The sequence below is a fragment of the Branchiostoma floridae genome, chromosome 2 (assembly GCF_000003815.2).
Source record: "Branchiostoma floridae strain S238N-H82 chromosome 2, Bfl_VNyyK, whole genome shotgun sequence".
NCBI lineage: Eukaryota > Metazoa > Chordata > Leptocardii > Amphioxiformes > Branchiostomatidae > Branchiostoma > Branchiostoma floridae.
The window spans coordinates 34,432,654-34,454,213 of record NC_049980.1 but is presented as its reverse complement, the minus strand read 5'-3'; the positions used below and the strand labels follow the sequence as shown (position 1 = coordinate 34,454,213).

At 42.1% G+C, this 21,560-nt stretch overlaps 2 protein-coding genes across 6 annotated transcripts in view; one reads left to right on the top strand and one right to left on the bottom strand.

Moving 5' to 3' along the window:
* The window catches only part of LOC118409589 (endoplasmin-like), a 17,963-nt gene extending 1,452 nt beyond the window's left edge, over nucleotides 1–16,511 (bottom strand). Inside the window, exons 1-16 of one of the 5 annotated variants that reach the window (XM_035810717.1) lie at nucleotides 16,367–16,511; nucleotides 15,076–15,172; nucleotides 13,133–13,274; nucleotides 12,632–12,748; nucleotides 8,106–8,301; nucleotides 7,443–7,572; nucleotides 6,994–7,105; nucleotides 6,209–6,298; nucleotides 5,780–5,818; nucleotides 5,205–5,314; nucleotides 3,626–3,765; nucleotides 3,514–3,533; nucleotides 2,915–3,115; nucleotides 2,029–2,099; nucleotides 1,447–1,618; nucleotides 766–930 (exon numbers count right to left, since the gene is read on the bottom strand). In XM_035810717.1, the coding sequence (XP_035666610.1) occupies nucleotides 766–930; nucleotides 1,447–1,618; nucleotides 2,029–2,099; nucleotides 2,915–3,115; nucleotides 3,514–3,533; nucleotides 3,626–3,765; nucleotides 5,205–5,314; nucleotides 5,780–5,818; nucleotides 6,209–6,298; nucleotides 6,994–7,105; nucleotides 7,443–7,572; nucleotides 8,106–8,301; nucleotides 12,632–12,748; nucleotides 13,133–13,274; nucleotides 15,076–15,172; nucleotides 16,367–16,418 (1,854 nt within the window). In that variant the 5' untranslated portion in view covers nucleotides 16,419–16,511. Of the gene's footprint in view, nucleotides 1–76; nucleotides 931–1,446; nucleotides 1,619–2,028; nucleotides 2,100–2,914; nucleotides 3,116–3,513; nucleotides 3,534–3,605; nucleotides 3,766–5,204; nucleotides 5,315–5,779; nucleotides 5,819–6,208; nucleotides 6,299–6,993; nucleotides 7,106–7,442; nucleotides 7,573–8,105; nucleotides 8,302–12,631; nucleotides 12,749–13,132; nucleotides 13,275–15,075; nucleotides 15,173–16,366 lie in introns of those variants that run through there. The other 4 variants (XM_035810712.1, XM_035810714.1, XM_035810715.1 and 1 more) reach the window with 4 other exon arrangements.
* On the top strand, nucleotides 8,654–12,292 carry LOC118409590 (mucin-2-like). The gene has a single exon (XM_035810718.1). It carries the CDS (start codon nucleotides 8,731–8,733, stop codon nucleotides 10,714–10,716), a length of 1,986 nt encoding a protein of 661 aa, XP_035666611.1. The 5' UTR covers nucleotides 8,654–8,730; the 3' UTR covers nucleotides 10,717–12,292.
* Nucleotides 16,512–21,560: the final 5,049 nt, after the last annotated feature.

Sequence of the window (21,560 nt, the reverse complement as noted above, 5' to 3'; positions counted from 1 at the left end):
GTCACACCGGTACAGCCTGATCAGTGCCATGGAGCGGCACCGTGATGCCGGCCTGCAACCCGCGTACTATCTGCCGGACGGTCTCACAGACACGGTAAAACTGGCGGCCAAGGACAGGGGTCTGCGACTGGTGCAACCGACGGCTCGTTTTCCGCCAACTGAAGGTAGGTACTCAAATCGAAATTGCCATTACTGATCATGAGCTAAACTTTATGTTAGGTTGTGGGGAGTGATAAACCCAAAAGGCTTCTCATTTCGTTGAAAGAACGCCGATATAGGGTACAGGCCTTTCGTTTGATACAGGTTGAGCCGACCATCTGTTTGATAACCGTCCTAGATATATACACTATATATGAGACTTCAAAGCCACGTGACTCAAGAAACAAGGCAGGTGTGTGGTACTGATAGTTCTGCAGTCTATATCTCTACACTAATGTACGTTTGCACGCCCTTGTAAACTTTAGGCCCCTGCTAACAGGGAGTAGAGAACTACTACATCTACCGAGCTAGACGTGATAGGGGCGTCATCACATGAGGTCCTATCATGCTTTTTTGGATGACATTGTGTACACCTACTATAGCGATTCATAGTGGAACTACTGCACAAGAGTACAATCAGTATCAAAATTAGTAGTAGTTGCATTTCAACACTGTATTCAATACTATATATGCTGTATTTCCTGTCAAAAAGGCCATGGCCTTGAAACAAGCCCTTTGGCTGAAACTTGGCTCTAGAGAAATCAACCATTCTGCTGCATTCCTCACCTTCTCCGACTCGTTGATCTTCAGCCCGTCCTTGGCGACGTTCTGGAACTTCTTGCCATCGAACTCTGGCAGGGACTGGATGCAGAACTCGTCCATAGGTTCCACCAGGTACAGGACCTCGTAACCCTTCTTCAGGAGTCGCTCCACAAATGGCGAGCTCTCGGCCTGGGGGAGAGGAACAATGAAAATTTAGATTTCAAAATTTTCATGCACCTGGACCATGCTAGGAACGTCATACCTTTGACACCAGAGAGGATTTATAATTGAGGGGACGAAAAATGATTTCAGACTGGCTACAACCCTGAGCAAAAGTTTCCAATATTAATTCTATAACTGTTTGGATGATATGGACAGTGTTCTAGCCAGACTGACATTTTTTTCCATCTCCTGGATTTTGAATGGAAATCCTATCGAAGGCACAATGAAGCTATTGGGGTCCGGGGGTATGCTCCTCGAGAAAATGTCAAAATCTAGACCCTCTGAAATTCTATTAATTTTTTTTATTATCCTTTATTTTGAGGGGCAAATTTTGCTGATAGACTCAGCTTGGTTCAATTTATATTTTGACTTGCCAATTTTTGTCTGTCACAGGACAGAATGGCAAAATTTGTGTCCGTCCCAAGCAGCAAAATTCCGCCAAAGGACAGGCGCTGAATATGGATGATAGTTAAATGTGTTCACCTCCTTCCTCCTGGTGCCTGCCATGAAGAAGATGGCCTCCTGTTTCTCCTTCATCCTCTCCACATAGTCCGCCAGCGAGGTGACCTCCCCCTCAGTGTGGGAGGACTGGAACCGCAGCAGCTTGGCCAGGCGGGTACGGTTGGAGTGATCCTGGATCAAGCCCAGCTTGATGCTGGAAATAGGGGGATATTAGTTGGTTCAAATCCTACAGACCTATTCTATTACTTAATCGTCGATCTTTGACTTGACTTTATTGACGATGAGACAAGTCATTACAAGGGTCTGCCTAGGCAGCTTTGGGCTTCTTGGTCTTAAACATATTAAAGGCTTGATACAAACAAGTTGTAAAAGGTTTTGTAGTGTAACATTTTAATTTGAACTTAATGGGAATTAAGTAATCGTGGTGACTCAAATGAGTGCTTCCAAATTGTCAAAAAATTTGCCATCAACTTTTGCAAATGTACTAAAGAAGTAATCCCCAGAGTGGTCCTGGACCAATCAGATGTATCGTCACAACTATTGCGTCCAATTAGATGCTTCGTCACAACTACCATGGGAATCCATACATTACATGTAACTCACCTGGTGCTGTATTCTTTCCAGAACTTTTCCAGGTACTCTTCGTTATCGATTTTCTTGATCATGTCCAGAGTCTGAGTGAGGATAGTGAGTGGGAAAGAAAGGAGTTGTTAACAGTTCGACAAGGCACACCACTAACTTACTTGGTGCTGTACTCTTTCCAGAACCCTTCCAAGTAGTCTTCTTCAGCGATCTTCTTGATCATGTCAAGGGTCTGTGGAGAAAAAGAGACCGGACAAAACATACCACATTACTGTGGAGGTTTAGAAAATAATTTGGACAGCATGAGTGCGGCTCAGGACAGCTACCATGCTGTTTAAGATGGCTCTCAATCTCATGCTGTACAGGACAGCTATGGAACAGCATGCCTAGCTGAGGACAGCTAGAAGTCAGCTGCTCTAAAAAGGAGATGCATAATGCAAAACACACAACCAATCACTACAAAGTTGATTGGAACATCAATAGCACCAATGCTGCTAAAAGCAGCTGTGCTCTGTGGTCCAGGAAGAGCATGCTTAGCAATGAACAGCTGGAGTCAAGCTGCCCTAAAAAGGAGAGAGTGCCAGAACCATGCAGAATCTGGATAGTCAGTGAAAGTGCAATGTACAACAACACAAGTGCTGTTCAACCTGTATTATTAATACAAAAACACCACCAAACACTACTGTACAAGGGCAGTTTGACCAAGAGTTTTGTGGTAGTGCATAACAAGTTTTACTCAAGCCGGCCTTTTGCCGCAATGTGTCTGCAATTTCAGGACTTGCGTGGAGCCTCGGAGGATTTTTTATTTGAGAACAGGCAAAAAGTAATGTCGCAGATGTCATCCATAAAATCAGATCAGTGTGACCTTGGAAAACAAGAACGAGAGGAGCGCCAGAAGACATCTTACCTTCCTGACCAGCTTCTTCTTGATGACCTTGAGGAGCTTGTGCTGCTGCAGCGTCTCACGAGACACGTTGAGCGGAAGGTCGTCTGAGTCCACCATGCCCTTCACGAAGGACAGGTACTTGGGCATCATGTCCTGGAAGTCGTCAGTGATGAACACACGCCGCACAAACAGCTTGATGTAGTCAACCTTCTTACCGTACTCCTGTGGACAAATTATTGCAGCAATTTAACATTGAGTACAAACAAGGAACGCTGGTATTGAACATTTCACCAAACTTACATTGACACAAATAGTTTTTATCAAATCAATCAAAGTGCTACTCAAAGTGGCGCTTTTTTTGTCTTCCTCCCCTTGCAAGAAAGAAGTTGAATCCAAACCCACCAAAAAAACAGTAGGTTCCGCTGTAATATCAAGGAACACCACCAGGAAGTCTATAGCCGACTTTGATCTCCATTGTCCTGAGACCTAACAACATACCAAGCAATCCAAATCCATCCAGACTTTTTCAAGTCATGCTGACCTCAAATATCTGCACGCATGCACACACACAAACACACTCACACTTTCACGCACACAAAAAAAATCCCACTGGTTGTTACCTGGAACATGTCACGGGGACCAGTCTTGGGTACAAACACACACACTCTCTCTCTCTCACACACACACACACAAACAGCCCACTGGTTTTTACCTGGAACATGTCGCGAAGACCAGTCTTGGGTACAAACAGGATGGACCTGAAGGTCACCTCTCCCTCTGCCACAAAGTGGGTGTGAGCCAGCGGGTCATCCGAGTCCTTGGAGAAGGACTTGTAGAACTCCTTGTATTCCTCCTCTGTAACCTCCTTAGGCCTGGAACCATGACGATGAGAAATTGCAAGAATTTCAATCAGATGCTGAAAATTATTTTTCCTACTTTCCAACAAGTGTTCCAAAAACAAATTTCTGACTGTTCCCAAGTGAAGTTCAATTGTCCCAAAGTTTTTTTTAGCCCAGAAAGGTTACTGTAGTACTCTGGTATTAGGACATGGTATTTACTTAATAGTAATGATACCCAGGACCTTGATGTTACTAGGAGGAACTTAACTTAACTGATGACCTTTAACCCTCAAACCACCGTATGGGGTCAAAACTGACCCCAGACGTTTATTAATATGTGCCATTATGACATTTCTGGTTGAAAACAAATTTCCTTCTATGAGTTTGTTTGTATATATGTCTTATAACTTCTCATACGTTTTTACCGATATTGGCTCATTGTTGATTAAGTTATCATAGAAAGTTTATGTATGGTCAAGTGGGGTCAAAACTGACCCCAGCATTTTTTTAAACAAACTTTTGAGACCCACAGCTAAACTACTTATCGTATGATCACGAAATTTTCAGAGAATGATGTACATGTGCAACAAAATTACAGTGACAATTTTTGTGTCATTATCATGTTATATGACGAAGCCATGACGTCATTTAGCTTAAATTGGCCGCCATCTTGGATTTTGACTGATGACGTCATCAAATTAGCATAAATTATGAATATTGAATCATGAAATTTATGTTGAATTTCATAAGATGTCATGAACAAGTGTGGTTTGTCAAGAAAACCTTAAAAGTTGAATGTTTAAGCCAAAATAAGAAAATTGCGTAATAAATATGCCTGTCAGAATTCCGTCGCCATGGCAACATAAAAAATTATAAACTTTTTTTATTCAGTTTAATTGCTTGCTATTAACATTTTCTCAAAAGGGACCAAGTTTGGTGGCCCTAGCATAAGCTATTCAGGGGCTATTTGACTTTGAAGTTGGTGCTGGCATAAAAAAAACCTTACCCGGTCTGAATAGCGTTAGTGCAAAATGTGGTCCTCATGATCTTTTGCATAAATTATGATAATTCTCACCTAGAATTATTCTCACCTTATCATGTCAAACTGTCCCACATAGATCAATGAAGCTATACATATATACAAATCACAAAAAGAGTCACCAAAAAAACTTTATTTGTACAAAACTTTATGGGGTCAGTTTTGACCCCATACGGTAATCTACGTCACAAAAAAGGTACGGTGGTTTGAGGGTTAATAAGATTCTTTTGGATGATTTTGTGAAAAGAAATAAAGACCTACTCATACTGTAGTTCCATAAATTAAACATAAACCAAAAATGAAGAAAAAAACTTCTCGGTCAAAATCACTCAAATCCTGTCTTGGCCCTTTTTCATACTCCTTCTTTGTGTGTCAATCAATGTTAAAAATATCACCAGTTATGATGGCAAAGGTATCAAGTAAAGAAACTCACGGCCTGGTCCAGAGGGGCTTGTTCTCATTCATCAGCTCCCAGTCCCAGGAGGTCTTCTCCACAGACTTGGTCTTGGGCTTCTTCTCTTCCTCCTCATCATCCTCTTCAACCTGATTGGAGATGAAAAAGAAACGATCAATATCCCGACAAGGCTTTCTAGGAGAACCCCTAGTCATCTTGAAAAATTACTTTTGAAAAAACCAAGGCTCCACCCCTCTTGCAATTGTTGACTACAACTTCAGATTTTGAAGCACTGAAATTCCAAGTAGAACTTGCAGTGGTGGAGGCAGTCTTCTATATACAATGTAATTGCATAGTTCCTGCAATGTTTCACCACTCACCACATTATTTAGGGTTTCTTGCAACTTCCAAGTTCCATATCCTGGAACTTTCCTTACAAAGTAGATTTTAGTTTAATTTGGCAGAAGGAAGCAAACAGAGGCCTTTACTGTGTTTCAAGTCTGCAGTAGAAACAATTCTGTTTGCTGCAGTAATACAATGGAAGTCCATATTCACCAGCCACCTAAAACCTTAGAAACACCTTCAGAATCACTAATGAGATTAGACACTGGTACCTTTCCGTCCTCATCTTCATCCTCTATTTCATCCTCATCCTTGTAAGCATTCAAAGGAAGAACAAAGGAAATACATCTTCATATTTAAGTTACCAATGTAAAAGGTTATACAAATCATTAAAAAATTTTATGTTAAAAGACACATGAAGTAGGAATCGCCCGAAACATTTTATGAATAATATCAAAGTTAGCAAGTATATGTGCTTATTGGTACAGACAAAAATCTGTAAAAAAAACATTTGAACTTCATGATATGAAGCTGATAAAAATGTATTTTAGTAAGCTTAAAACACCAGAATTAATGATGAAAATCACTAGCATGGGCTCCAAAACAATGAGCAGGACATATATGCTGGAGACAGCCCTGCATCATAAGCTATTGTACTTGTGTATCTGCAGGCAGTAGCCTAATGTCTTGAGCAATCTCACCTTAGCATCTTCATCCTCCTCCTCTTCCTTCTTCTCCTCATCTGCCTCTTCAGCTTCTTCATCATCAATGGGCTCCTCCACTGTCTCTGTCTGCAGAGGGGAGGGTGTTAAAGTCAAACAAAGCTAAGTTAAGGGTTGTCTCATAGCCTTTTTGAGGCTGCAAAGTGTAAGGCAGTGGGTGCTTATCCACCTGGGTTGAGTGAGAAAAGTTGTTTAATATGCCTTTTTAAAAGCAGTACATCAGTGAAATGTCAGGGGACTCCCTAGCCATCTGTGTTCAGTGCAAAACATTTTAACCATTACACCAATCGACATCGCAATAAAGTCTGCTCAATCTTTAGAGATAGTCAGATAATTACAGGGCCCAAGCCCTGTACTGTGATAGGGTAAATTTTCAGTCTGAATCCCTGATCATATCTAAATTCAGCAACCATCTAGCCATCAACAAATGTGGATGAAGCTCACTAACTGTGTGAAGGAATAGTCATATGATTTTCTAGTCATTGGATTTCAAGGCAGGCTATATCTATCCACAACCTTTCTCATCACAGTAGCTATTTCTACCGGGACTCCTTACACTTGCTACCCTAAAAAACAGTCTGGGTAACGAGTGTAAGGAGCGCCAGTAGGAATAGGATGGTACCCAGGCTACCTCACAGAAAAGTATTTTACGGGAATTCTGTTACTGTCCCAAGAATGCCCTCAATTGGTAGTTGTTGACCTATTGTAAGATGAATGTATAACAGAATAAGATAAGTACAAAAGGTAGACTAGAGTGCACCTACCTTGCTAGTCCATAGGTAGATGGGGAAGTTGATGAACTGGGAGTACTTCCGCACCAGCTCCTTGATGGTGTGGGGCTCCAGGAAGTCCTGAGCTTCTTCCTTCAAGTGCAGGCTGGAAAAAATACAGCACACTTTTAATGGCTGGTACCATACCACTTGTACATTATAACCAGAATCTGCTGTTTTATGCAATATTCTGTAAGAGTAAGAAAAGTAGTAAAAGTAGTAAAGAAGCTAAATCACATTTTCCTGTAATTTTTCTCAAGCCCTTTACCTTAATAACAGGTGTGTCACTATCATGGCTTACAAATTGGAACTGTACACCAACATTTTTTGACTGTAGGTGCACCTAACCAAAAAAATTAGGTGCACCCAAAATGTTATCTGAGCACCTACATGCTTCTGTGCCCTGACATAAAACATGTAAACCTGTACCGTAAACAACTGACCTGACAGTGGTTCCCCTGCCCAGGGTGTTGCCTCTTGGATCCTCCACAACGCTGAAGGACCCGGCGTCAGACTCCCAGATGTGCTGGATGTCATCGTTGTTCTTACTGGTCACCACAACACGGTCAGACGCTGGGAACGAGAGGAAGCGTTAGTTAACTATAACATTCTTATTCTTACTGGACATCACAACACAGTCAGACACTAGTACTGGGAACCAGAGGAATCATTTGTTAACAACCGATTCAGCTATAGTACTGGTCATCACAACAGACACTGAGAACCCAACAAGCCTTAATTAACTAGAGATTCAGCTATATAACATCCAAGCGTACATGATGACACAGTCACCACGACACAGTCGGATACTGGGATTCAGAAGAAACATAACTTAACAACAGATTTGGCACTGCTTTAGGAACAAAGAAGAAATAGCAAGTGTACTCATACTGTGGATATCAACAGTGACACGGATGTACACAAGCTGGGCGACCCTACTGACTATAAACATAGACCAACTTGCTAAGGATGTGGGGTAACAGGTCAAAGACTTAAGGAATGCTATGGGGGACCGAAATGCCTGGAAAGAGAGGGTAGACTTGCCCAAAATGTTGATGAAAAAAGTAGTTGATAATACTGTATATAGATAAACACAGCGTACTTACCCAGGAAGGAGGAGTAGAAGCCCACACCAAACTGGCCAATGAGAGCGCTCTGTTCCTCGGCCGTGCCCTCCGCCAGCTTTTTGAGGAACTCGCTGGTACCAGACCAGGCGATGGTGCCCAGGTTGTTCACAAGCTCGCTCTTGGTCATACCGATGCCGGTGTCCGTAACATGCAGGACCCCATTCTCTTTGTCCGCCTGTAGGTGTGACAGTATTGATATTAAATAAGTCAGATGTTCAGAACATCATTGAAATAGCATTTTAAAGGCTAGGCATCTAGGACTAGGAATAAAAAATATGATGTTTTCTTAAGATTCACTCTGTACTGGATCATTTACATTTTGATGTTGAAAGCCATTTGAAATTGTTCAGTTGTATAGATTTAATTCAAAACATCGTCGTTGGGACTATTCTACGGAAGGAAATTTGTGAGTTTTAAGCTTTAAGCATCTGGGGATCGACAAAACGACGGACAGACTCAAAATTTCGTTCCATTGGCCGGGGTTGTCAGCGGATGTTAACGCTTTTGTGGGTGGGTGTTTGGTCAGAAAACCAAGGGAGGGCAACGTAAGCCCCGAGCCCCCTTATGCCCTAGCGTGGTAGGCTACCCCAATGAGAGAGTTGCTATGGATATAGTAGGTCCACTGCCAAAGTCCCAACAAGGTTCCAAATACATACTCGTTGCGGTCGACTATTTTACCAAGTTTGTTGAAATTTTCCCCCTAGCCGACGACACCGCCCCTTCAGTTGCCAAAAGCTTTTACCAGGGTTGGGTCTGTAGACACGGGGTCCCTGCATCCCTACATACCGACAGAGGATCCAACTTTCAATCAATACTGGTAACGGAGCTTTGTAAGTACCTGAAAACCCATAAAACACGGACCACGTCATACCACCCCCAATCTGATGGGTTGGTCGAACGTTTCAACAGGACAATGGGCGCTATGCTCAGGGCCTACGTTCGGCAATCTGACCAGCGGGATTGGGACTTCCACCTTCCCGCGGTACAGTTCGCATATAACACTAGTTGTCAGGCCACAACAGGCTTTTCCCCATACTTTTTGATGCACGGGCGTGAAGCCCGCCTCCCCGTGCACCTCCTCACAGGGGTGCATTGTGACTCTACCTCCACTTCGGACTTTGTTGCAGCGCTCAACGACAGAATGCCCGCTATTTTCAAATTGGTGCAGCAACACACGGCCCAGAAACAAGCTCGACAGAAAGAACTATTCGATTCCAAGGTCTATGGACAGCCACATGCTGTGGGTGACCTGGTGCTTGTACGAAATAACGCCGGGAAACCTGGCCTGGCCCGGAAGCTGGCCAACAAATTCCATGGCCCGTACGAAGTATTGAGTAGAGTAGGTGACAACGCCTACCGGGTGAAAAACACCCGGGGCCGACGGCAAGTTGATGTGGTAAATTTCGAACATCTCAAAGCCCTTACTCCACAGATGTTTGATCCTGACTATGACCCCAGGCAAGAGGGTCGCCGTCCGACGCGCAGGCGTCGTAACAATAACCACGTGACTTCTCTCCCTAGGCCACAACTCTCGGAAACCTCTCCAACGGACGGTGATGACGAGAATTCTGACGATGACAACCCGGAGCGGGACCCTGTAATTCCCCAAGGGCAAAGTTCCGCGGGCCCCCCTCCCTCTTATGTTTCAGATCCGTCCTTATCTGACACCGAACCCAAGCGGCTCCTAACACCTGTGGCACAGCGTCGACCCTCAGCGCCGTCATCCCCTACGCACAACCGGCCACCTGACACAGCACAGGCGGCACCCATCCAGTTGCCTGGCCCCGACCCAGCACGTACCCAGGCACCTGTTCCAGATCCGACACCGGCTCCAGATCCGACACCTGTTCCAACCCCGACACCTGTTCCTGCTCCGACACCTGTTCCAACTCCGACACCTGTTCCTGCTCCGACACCTGTTCCAACCCCGACACCTGTTCCTGCTCCGACACCTGTTCCAACTCCGACACCTGTTCCTGCTCCGACACCTGTTCCAACCCCGACACCTGTTCCTGCTCCGACACCTGTTCCAACTCCGACACCTGTTCCTGCTCCGACACCTGTTCCAACCCCGACACCTGTTCCTGCTCCGACACCTGTTCCAACTCCGACACCTGTTCCTGCTCCGACACCTGTTCCAACCCCGACACCTGTTCCTGCTCCGACACCTGCTCCGACCGACATGACAGCGACAACATCATCACCCGTCCTTCCGTCCCCGTTACCGCAACGTATCAACCCGCGTCGTCGTAGACAACCGCGAGACATGAACAATTTTATATGCTTCCCGGACGCTTATACCTCCAGTGACAGCAACAGTGATACAAACCATGTCCACCCCAACGTATGCCAGGTCACAAAAAGTCTAGATGTGGGGCTGACTAGACAGTGCCATCGTTCGGATAGGTCGTGTCCCGGGGGAGAACGGTTCAATATAGGTCCCCCTACCCGTCCCTTGGAGCCCTCGGGTTACTACTACCCATCCCTTGGAGCCCTCGGCTTACTACTTCTGCCAAACAGTTGGAGTCCGGTGATCCATTTAATGACAGCTGTAGTCCGGGCCTTCACCAGCCCACCGAAACCTTCTTGAAAAAATTCATGTCAATTTAGGAGTGGAAAATTCTTCGTTCCGTTTGAAGTCCCTCGTGTTCTCTCGTGGTTTGGGCACCCCCCCTCCCCAGGTTCTATGTCCCCCATAGGAACGGGATTTGACCCTCTGCCTGTTCCGTCTCCTCTCTCCATGTCGTGACTCGCCTCACACATAGACGGGCATGGTCAATTCCCCTGATGATTGGTTCCGTAGTGACATGACCGTAGCGGGGTGTCCTTCCTACAACCACTTCCGACCGGGCATCCGTACTCAGGTACCTACGGTTTGGCAAGCTTTTTCCTCCTCCTTCGTTTCGACTACTGATTGTGTAAATCCCGGCAAAAAATTCAGCCTTCCTTGCATCATTAAGTGGTCTACTAAAAAAGAGATTCCACGAAGGCAGTTGTCGTAATCATTAGCAGGGCACATTGCTAGGGATTAAGGTAGTGGGACCGCCTCGTTCTCTCCTCCGTTGGGACCCGTTTTCCCTTCCGAACGCGTTGGCACTCACTAGTCCCCTCCTCGTCTAACAACCAAGGACCCGCCAAAAATGTAGTGGGTCCCGAGCAAAAACGCTCCCGAAACGGTTCGACCGGGTTCGACATGGTTTATCCTGTCTGTGTGTATTACTCGGGTACAGAGTCTTGTCTACGTTGATGTGTGTACAAAATGCTTTGGATGATATGATTACTAATGTTCGGAACTTTGATGATGTTACTGTTCAGGAAAGTACTTTGGTATTATGGTGCTCCTTTATTCTGATACTTCGATGACCTTATTGTTTGGGAAATTGTTTTGGTATTGTTTGGTATTTGTTTGGTATCGAGATTCTGGATTTTGTTGTCATGCCTTCTGTTGCTTTCGATATGTAATGTTGTTTCGAATTCATTCTGTATGGTGCCATGATGTATTTTATGTGATGCTGTATTCAACGAGATTCTCACCTAAGTGTCAAAGTCGATACAATTGATTTTTTTACTTGATTTGTACTTAATGAGATTGAAAGACCAGTCGTATCTGAGTCGATGCGATAATTTTTTTTCTTCATCTGTACTTAGTGAGCCGACATTGATGTATGCTAAAGTGTCAGTTATGGTGTACGTATGGTTCCGGGTATTCGAAATTCATTGTGACATTCTTACGTGATTTATTAGTTAAAGTTAGTTCAATTTTACTGAGATATGTTAAATGATGCGGGAGCATCATTAAGCGTTGCGGGGGGGATGGTGTAGCAAGTCTGTTATTACGTTGGGCGGCCCAGGGGTCACGTGGTGAGAGCACGTGATCATGGGCGCGCCCTGACGTCAGCTAGGCCACGCCCCGCAGCGCTCGCGTAAGCTCCGCCTCCAATTGATATAATATAAGGCGAGGTACGCGCTTGTTAGGCTAGAAGCAGACTCAGGGACAAGGACAACCACATCTTCCTCCGCCGTAGCTACGTAACTGGTTAGTTAGCATCATCCACTCGCATCTGTCCAGGTATCTTATCTTGTATTATTTGTATCCATTCACTGGTCTATATATATATGTATCGAGTCGTAGTATAAATAAAGGTCACATCAAACTGTATACTGAACCCTGGTCCTTGGCTATATTGGTGAGAGTGCATAGCATAGATACGTCACCTTGACGTATAGGTAAATGCCCAAATCCTACCACTAAGACCAAATGTTACAAACTTCCATATCGCATTTGTACATAACAAGGCAATCAGAGATGGCAGACTTCATCCATTTCAGACAGACACACAGACAGGTACATCAACAGGAAGACCTCCCGTCTTTTGGGTGAAAAATAAAAGCAAGCATGAGCTATTATATCAACCACTTGTACAATATTACATACTTTAGAGAGTTCTGCTCCGCCTCTCAAGAGGAAGAAAGATGATGATGTCATGATGATGATGACTTCTTACCTTGATTTTGATAGTAAGCTCTTCATTTGCTGATAATACATCCTTGTCGGTAAGCGAGAGGAAGCGAATCTTATCCAGGGCATCGGAGGAGTTGGAGATCAACTCACGAAGGAAGATCTGGAACATCACAAAAAAGGTGAAAAAGTTAATAATTGTTGCAAAGCTACAATTCAACGGTGTCTTCAATTTCCAAACTTTGAAAAAAAAAAGAGAAGATAGATCTATTGGGTATGCCTTAACAACTTGATAACTATGTTACCAGTAGAGCACGGGTTTTAACAAGAGAGATGAAAAAGTTAAACTTAAAGATACCAAAAAGTGAAAAAAATTACTAATTGTTTTAAGGACACAATTCAATGGTGTCTTCAAGTTTCAAACCTAGAAGAAAAGATAAGATATTTGGTATACCTTTAATACCTCGATAATTATGTTACCAGTATTGCAGGGGTTTTAACAGAAGTGATAAAAGTTTTTAAGATTTGGTTCAAAAAATCTTGTTACCTCCTTGTTCTTGTAGAGGGAGTTGATGATGAGCTTCATCATACGGCTGACTTCTGCCTGAAACTCGTGTTTTTCCGCCCGATCTCTCATTTCTTTAATTTGCGCCACATTTAGTCCATCCAACTTGATGGCCTCTTCTTCCCTGAAAAGTGCATTTCAAAGATACGACTTAACAGGGCTCGAAATACTGGATGCATGTGCACCCAGGTGCACCCAAAATTGGAGCTGTGTACCCAATTCTTTTCTGTGGGTGCACCCTGTGCACCCAAATTTGATTTATTTTCTTAGGTTTATGTATGAAAAGATATCAAAGTATACTAAGTAAACATCATATTCTTGACATCTAACAGTTAGAAAGCTAATAAAAATGTCTGTCATGGTACTTGTTTAAGAATTTGATAGCTTGTAACTAAGTTTTATTATTGGGTTATTTAAGTAGTGCACCCAAAAATCTTTTGGTGCACCCAATTTTTTAACCTGGGTGCACCAGTGCACCTAATCCCCAAAATGAATTTCGAGCCCTGCTTAAGAAAATCAACAAAATGATATCAAAGAAACTAGACATATCAATTTGCAAGTAAACAGTTACTGCACAGAGGAAAAATCTCATGATTCCCATCCACAAAAAGGATCAGTTTGGAAAAGGCTAAATGCATTTAAATTACAATAGATTGTCTTGAACTATGGCAGCACTTACTGTCTAATCAACAAGTAACATCAATGCATCGAAACTCTTAAGGGCTAAATTGGCACTTAAAAGAAGCTCTAAAAATTTTCCACCAAAATTATCAGATCTTTTGGTCAAATTTCAGTGTTGACATCAGCCTAAAATGTAATGTACAGAAATATCAAAGCATGCTAAATATTAATAAAACACCTTGTGGGTCTTCTGCGTTATTTAATATATGGAGACTGTATTATTTTAGCTTGCAAAATTGCAAGTTGTTTATAGTTTTAATCTGCAATACCTGACAACATTCCGCAAATTGCAGACAATGGTGTTTTAAGTAATGGATTGCTACAGCTGGATTTCTCTTTTTCCTTTTACGCTCTGGTAACCGTATATTATAAAAGTACTGTTACTCTTTATAAGTAACTCTGTAAAATATGTCCTTTGTAACTCATTGAGAGGCATGAACAAATGGCCCTGACCCATAGAAATATCAAGTACTTCCACAATACAATTGTTACAATACAAGTACGTGTATAGGACCAAATATGGAAATGTGACAATCATCGATTGATTACTGAGCCGCATCATAGACAAAATGAGAACCGAGGTCAAATCCTGGTGATGTGGCATTTCAGCAAACATACATGTATAAACACTGGTGATACTATGTATCCACAACATCATGTATTTATACTTACTATTATATGTGTTTTGATATCCTTCCCCTCCTTGATAGAGAAAACATTTCTTGTACTATGGCTATGTTGGTCTTCAACAAAGTTACGTACAATGGTAACATTAAACTTAAAACTTCCTTCATCCCTTTTACACTAATTACTTTTCAAAGTCTGCAGCTAACCCCCCCCCCCCCTGCAGTTTCAATGAAAGCTGCTTGAGGGCTCTTTCCAGACCACAAGAACTGCCTACCAACCAAAAATCCTGCCCACTGCTTGTCCAGAACACTAAATCAAACAGGAAGTTCTGCTGCAGTACCACAGAAAACCAGTAGGGGCGCAAAGTCTCATCAAGACTTACATAATGTACCCACATGCCAAATATGAGGCCAATATCCAGGCCACAGAGACACTCTCACAAATGCTGTCAAAAACATTACTTTTTTGGCAAATGGGTTAATCAGATTGAAGTGCCAAAGGCCATTACTTTAGTGCCTGATTTCCAAGCAGATGTTCGGGTGGACTGGATTGAACAATAGAGAACAAAGCCTCAATTTTTTCAACAATGTATGACTTGATTAGAAGGCATAAGTTACCTTTTAACGGCTTCGTCGTCAGTCCTGGACCCTTCAGCGTGGTCGCCAATGTCATCTTCAACTGTGGCGTCGGCATAATCATCAGCATACACTGTAGCTGTGGGGTGGGGGGCAAGGAGAAAAACATCAATAATCACCTGGTGTATTTTGCCAGCCAGTAGGTACCCAAATTATGAGTAATGAGGCTGATTAACGTGGTTGAGGCACCTCCTCGAGCACGGGACCCCGTTTTACGTCCCTCCCGGAAGACGACTTCGTGGAAAGCTTCGTGAGGCTACAGCAATCCGGTCAGTCCCCCATCCAAGTACTGTCCGGACCGCGCGTTGCTTAACTTCCGAGATCGAGGGATTGGGTGTACCAAAGCGAGAAAACTTATAAAAGATGGCAAGTCTTCAAGCTTCCAAGCGGCTCAGTCCAGTGCGTTCACACTGGCAAGGCCGTACACATTTTAATTACAGAGATGTTGATAAACTGCCCTTGGGCATAAAACTCAGTTTTGTACGCTATGTGCAAGCTGCCAAAGACCAGACTGATCAGTAATATAGTAGCAGGATTGACTCCTCTTGATAAGTGTGGTACCGTGGGTTCTTTAAAGGCTGGAGGTGTGGCTGCTAACAAATGCAGGACCTTCAGCTTTATGTCCTATCTGCGAGGACCTCCCTAATCTTAGTTAGGTACTCATTTTCACATGAGTAGAGTAAGCAGACATGTGTTACGCACCTTTCCCAAGGGCAAAGCAATGGGGCCTGCTTGGGACTTGAACCCAAAACCTTTAGGTTCTGAGTCAACAGCAAGACTGTAGTGAAGAGTACCTTTGATCTGGTTTTCATGCATTTATTTTCAGATCAAACTAATTTGTCATTTCTCGAAGGTGAGACTTGATTGATTATGAACTTTTGCAAAACGGTTTATCAAGTGCTATAAAATCAAACATTTTAAAAAAATTTGAAACGTTATGTAACTCAAACATCGAAGAGGTAAAGAGGTATTTTACAGCAAGGAGGTTTAAGGTGTTCAAAACAACACGAGTTTCATCTGATATTACCTACAGTAGCTGCAGGAAAAATCCGAACTGGCAACTCTAGGTGGAAAAACCACATTCTACACAACATTTCGACACCAGTACTGATTCATACTTTTTCGGAAACAAACAGCAAGGAAAAGAAATTTAAAGGAACTTTTAGAACCGGTACTACATTCACGCCCCCCTCCCTCTCGAAAACACACACGTGGGGATTTTACATCGAATTTCTGTCATAAAATCGTATTGTAAAATCTTGCAATAGCTCACCTGTAGCCAGAAACAAGCACAGCACTCCGAAGAGCCAATATTTCCCCGACATGGTGACTGTTTTCGTCAGAATATCTCTTTAAAAAGAGAAAAGGACGTCAACTGTGGGTCTGAGCCGCCGGGATAATCGACCACACCCGGTAGAATTTTCACGCGGTTGGACTTTGCCCAGGGGGGGGGGGGGGTTAATTGCCTAGCGAGCCGGATAATAATAATAAAGTTTATTGCAAATTCATGCCCACTGGGCTAATTGCAAGAAAAGAATGACTAATTACATGAGATGAATAAATGTGGTCTGAATACATGTAGATAAACTAAATTCTAGCATACACATATTAAGTGGATGAATATACATACGATACATAATGGGGTACTAAGTCTACGTAACTATTACAGGGTTTGACTTCTTTCTTGAAGACATTTGAAAATGAAATGCCCCATGTGTTCTATAATAGATTGATCCCTTGATGTTAGTAGGAAGAGAATCTTTTGTGGCGTTTTTAACAATGAAAATGTTGGTTTGATTTCGGTCACTCTATCAAATAGCCTTTTTCTTTCGGCTTCGAATTGGGGGCATTCACAAATAAAATGTGTTTCATTTTCAACTGCATTCATTGTGCACTGCTTACAAATTCTTTCTTGAACAGGTAGCTTTTTGTATCTTCCTTTCTCCAGTTCTAACGGGTGCGAACTAATTCGTAACTTACATATTGCTGAGCGGTAATCATAATTATTATGGTACAATAATTAACCCCCTGGGCTAAAGTCTAACCGCGTGAAAATACTACCGGGTGTGGCCGTTTACCCCGGCGGCTGGGAGCTTCCCTGGCCCCGTAGAGAGCCTGCACTAACTACGGTATAAGGCCGAGCGAGAGACTGGATTTCAGGTTAGTTCTTAAGAGCTGATGTCTGTAAAAACCAAGCAAAATCAGAAAATGTTGGCCAAACTCAAAAAATCGATTTTCCTTAAATTTTGTGTGGTGGTAGGGCCTTGGTCCAAACCTATAAAAATGGCAAAGTTTTAGATCTGCGGTCACCGGTTGCCATGGCAATGGCCATTTTTCAAAATGGCGGATTTTCACCAAGGGAAGGCCTTGGTCGCGTCCAAAATAGGCCTCCTTTGGACTCCTGTAGCCCCCACAAATTAACAGATATTTTATTGATTCTCGGATATGTTATTACCCATATTCTAATGAAAAAAAGATATATAGTGATGCTCAAAATGTTTTTGTAGTGAGGTGCAGCAGATGTTTGAAAATTATGTGTTTTCGTGAATTTCCAAAATTGACAAAAATCCATTTTTTGACCATTTTTATTGACCATTAGCTCATTTACAGGCAAATCAATTTGCTTGATTTTTGGCACAGTTATAGTTTGAACCTTTGTATACATCATATGTAAAAAAAAAATTGGCACTCTTACGTATCGGACCGTGGTGGCCCCGAAATATTTCCATTTCAAGAAAATCGTAACCATAGAATTATTCCAGGAAAAACAGTCATAGCTTACCAAAAATGAATCTCAGTTTCATTTTATGTAGCAGAGGAACTTACCTATCACTTATAAAAGCAGGGTTGTTCTAGATTTTTTTATAATTGCCTTTAAAATGATTTTTATTGAGTTTTTGGGTCATGTACACACATGTACACACATGGGTTGATAACTGGTTTGCCATATAATAGAACAAAATGCTGAATTTTGTGACTTTTTTGGGCATTTTCGGCCCCAAAAGTACATTTTTGGCTCCCCTACCCTGGTTTTACAACTGAATGACCTGGAATTCAGTATAGCAATGCCCTGAACATATGCGCACATGGATTCAATAACATGTTTTGCATACAGTACAACAAAATGCTTAATTTTGAGATTTTTGTCATTTTTTTGACCAAAAAAGTCATTTTTTTGCTCCTGTTCCCTGTTTTTTCAAGTAAATAACCAGTAAAACTTTGGTATAGGAGCGCCTTGGAAATGGCTTTTATAACCTGTTTTTGCTTACAGTACAACAAAACGCTTAATGTTGTAATTTTTGGTCATTGTTTTACCCAAAGTACATTTCTGGCTCCTGTTCCCTATTAGGCATTACAGGCAAATGACCTCCTAGACGCCTGTAACCCCACAAATTAAGAGATATTCTATTGATTCCCGTATATATTATTACCCATATTTAGTAAAAAAAGTGATAGAAAGTTATACTCGAAAGTTTTTTGTAGTGAGGTGCAGCAGATGTTAAAAGATGACGTATCTTTGTAAATTGTAAATTGCCAAAAAGTTTCAGAATTTCAGATTATTTAGTTGGAACAAGAGGGTACAGGAGCCAAAAAGGTTTTTTTTTTAAATGGTAAAAAAAAACACAAAATTCAGCATTTCGCTGTACTGTATGACAAGCATGTTATTGAATCCATGTGCGCGTATATCCAGGGCATTTCTATACCAACGTTCAGATCGTCTAAATTTTTTTAGTCGTGAAACCAGGCTCACCTCACCTCACCTATCCATTGACCTCTGTGTGGGTCGTTGGGGCACCATGACTTCGTCCACTATTCTTCTCCACCTGTCTCTATCCTCCGCCGCTCTTATGGCTTCCGCTAAGTTCAGCCCGGTCCATTCTTTTATGTTGTCCTCCCATCGTTTCTTCTGTCTTCCTCTCTTTCGGCTTCCTGGGACTGTCCCTTGTAGTATTGTTTTTGTTAACCCCGACGACCTTGCCGCATGACCAAACCATCTTAATTTGCGCTTTTTCACTGTTGTAAAGAGGTTGTCATGTGGTCCTATGGCTTGTACTACTTTGTTGCGGATTTCCTCGTTAGTGACACGGTCTAAGTACGTAATCCCCAGAATTTTCCTGTAGCATCTCATTTCCATTGAGAGGATTCTTTTCTGTAACTCGGTTGTCAATGTCCAGGTCTCACATCCGTACAGGTAAATTGACAGAGTTAGGGCACGCATAAGATTAATTTTGGATCTTAGGCATATGTTCTTATCCTTCCATATGGTGTTGAGCCTAGCTAGTGCGGCTACTGTCTGCGCAGACCTTGCTAAGATTTCTGGACGGGATCCTTCGTCAGATATGATTGAACCTAAATATTTGAATTTTGCAACATTCTCTAGCCTTGTTTCACCAAGTTTGATTGTGGCATTGAAACCGTGAGTATTGTTTGTCATTATTTTGGTCTTTTCACCACTGATTTCCATGCCAAAGGCTGTGGCTGCATTGTCCAAACGGTCCACCAATTCTATTAACTCGCTCTCTTCCCCAGCTAACCCATCAATGTCGTCGGCGAAACGTAAGTTTGTCACCTGTCTGCCGCCTATGGTAACAGTGCCTTCAAAGTCCTCTAACGCATCGTCCATAATTCTTTCTAAGAAGATATTAAACAGTGTGGGGGACAGAAGGCAACCCTGCCGCACACCAACTGTTGTCCGAAACCATCTTCCAGTGCTACCATTTAGGAGGACTGCACTTGTTGCCTTGTTGTACAGGTTTTCGAAACCAGGCTACAAGAGCCAAAAATGCACTATTTTGTTTTAAAAAAATGGCCCAAAATAACAAATTAAGCATTTTGTTGTATTGTATGCCAAACGTGTTATTGGATCCATCAGCGCATATGTCCAGGGCATTCCCATACCGAATACAGGTCATTCAGTTGTAAAGCCAGTGTACAGGAGCCAAAAATACACTTTTTTTGTAAAAAGAAAATGACCAAAATTTAGCATTTTGTTGCACAGTATGCCAAAATTATTATTGACTCTATGTGCGCATGTGTCCAGGGCATTTCTATACCAAATTTTAGGTCATTTATTTGCAAAACCAGGGTTTAATGGGCCAAAAATGTACTTTTGGTGCCAAATATTACAAAAAGGAGCCAGAAATGTACATTGGGTAAAACAATGACCAACAATTACAACATTACGCGTTTTGTTGCACTGTATGCAAAAACGGGTTATACAAGCCATTTCCAAGGCGCTCCTATTCCAAATTTTTACCGGTTATTTACTTGGAAAACCAGGGAACAGGAGCAAAACAATGATTTTGGGAAAAAAGAATGGCAAAAGTTTCAAAATTAAGCATTTTGTTATACTGTATGCAAAACATGTTATTGAATCCATGTGCGCATATGTTCAGGGAATGTGCGCATACATGTATATTCAGGGCATTGCTATACCGAATTCCAGGTCATTCAGTTGTAAAACCAGGGTAGGAGAGCCAAAAATGTACTTTTTTTTTAAATAAACCAAACATCACAAAATTTAGCATTTTGTTGAACAGTATGCCAAAAGTGTTATTGAATCCAAGTGCGCATGTGTCCAGGGCCATTCCTATCCTAAATTTCAGGTCATTTGGTTGTTAAACCAGGGTACAGGGGCCAAAAATGTATTTTTTGGGCCGAAAATGCCAAAAGAAGTCACAAAATTCAGCATTTTGTTCTATTATATGGCAAACCAGTTATCAACCCATGTGTGTACATGTCCAAGACATTCCTATACCAAATTTCAGGTCATTTGGTTGCAATACCAGGGTGCTGGGGCCAAAATATACATTGTTTTTGGTCTAAAAATGACCCAAAAACTCAATAAAAATCATTTTAAAGGCAATTATAAAAAAATATAGAACAACCCTGCTTTTATAAGTGATAGGTAAGTTCCTCTGCTACATAAAATGAAACTGAGATTCATTTTTGGTAAGCTATGACTGTTTTTCCTGGAATAATTCTATGGTTACGATTTTCTTGAAATGGAAATATTGGTTTACTCTCGGGGTCACCACGGTCCGTTCCGTAGGAGTGCCATTTTTTTTTTTACATATGATGTATACAAAAGTTCAAACTATAATTGTGCCAAAAATCAAGCAAATTGATTTGCCTGTAAATGAGCTAATGGTCAATAAAAATGGTCAAAAAATGGATTTTTGTCAATTTTGGAAATTCACGAAAACACATAATTTTCAAACATCTGCTGCACCTCACTACAAAAACATTTTGAGCATCACTATATATCTTTTTTTCATTAGAATATGGGTAATAACATATCCGAGAATCAATAAAATATCTGTTAATTTGTGGGGGCTACAGGAGTCCAGAGGAGGCCTATTTTGGACGCGACCAAGGCCTTCCCTTGGTGAAAATCCGCCATTTTGAAAAATGGCCGTTGCCATGGCAACCGGTGACCGCAGATCTAAAACTTTGCCATTTTTGTA

What these genes read in the sequence shown, in the direction of transcription:
- LOC118409590 (XM_035810718.1), top strand. Translation starts at nt 8,731, where the DNA reads ATGGATATAGTAGGTCCACTGCCAAAGTCCCAACAAGGTTCCAAATAC.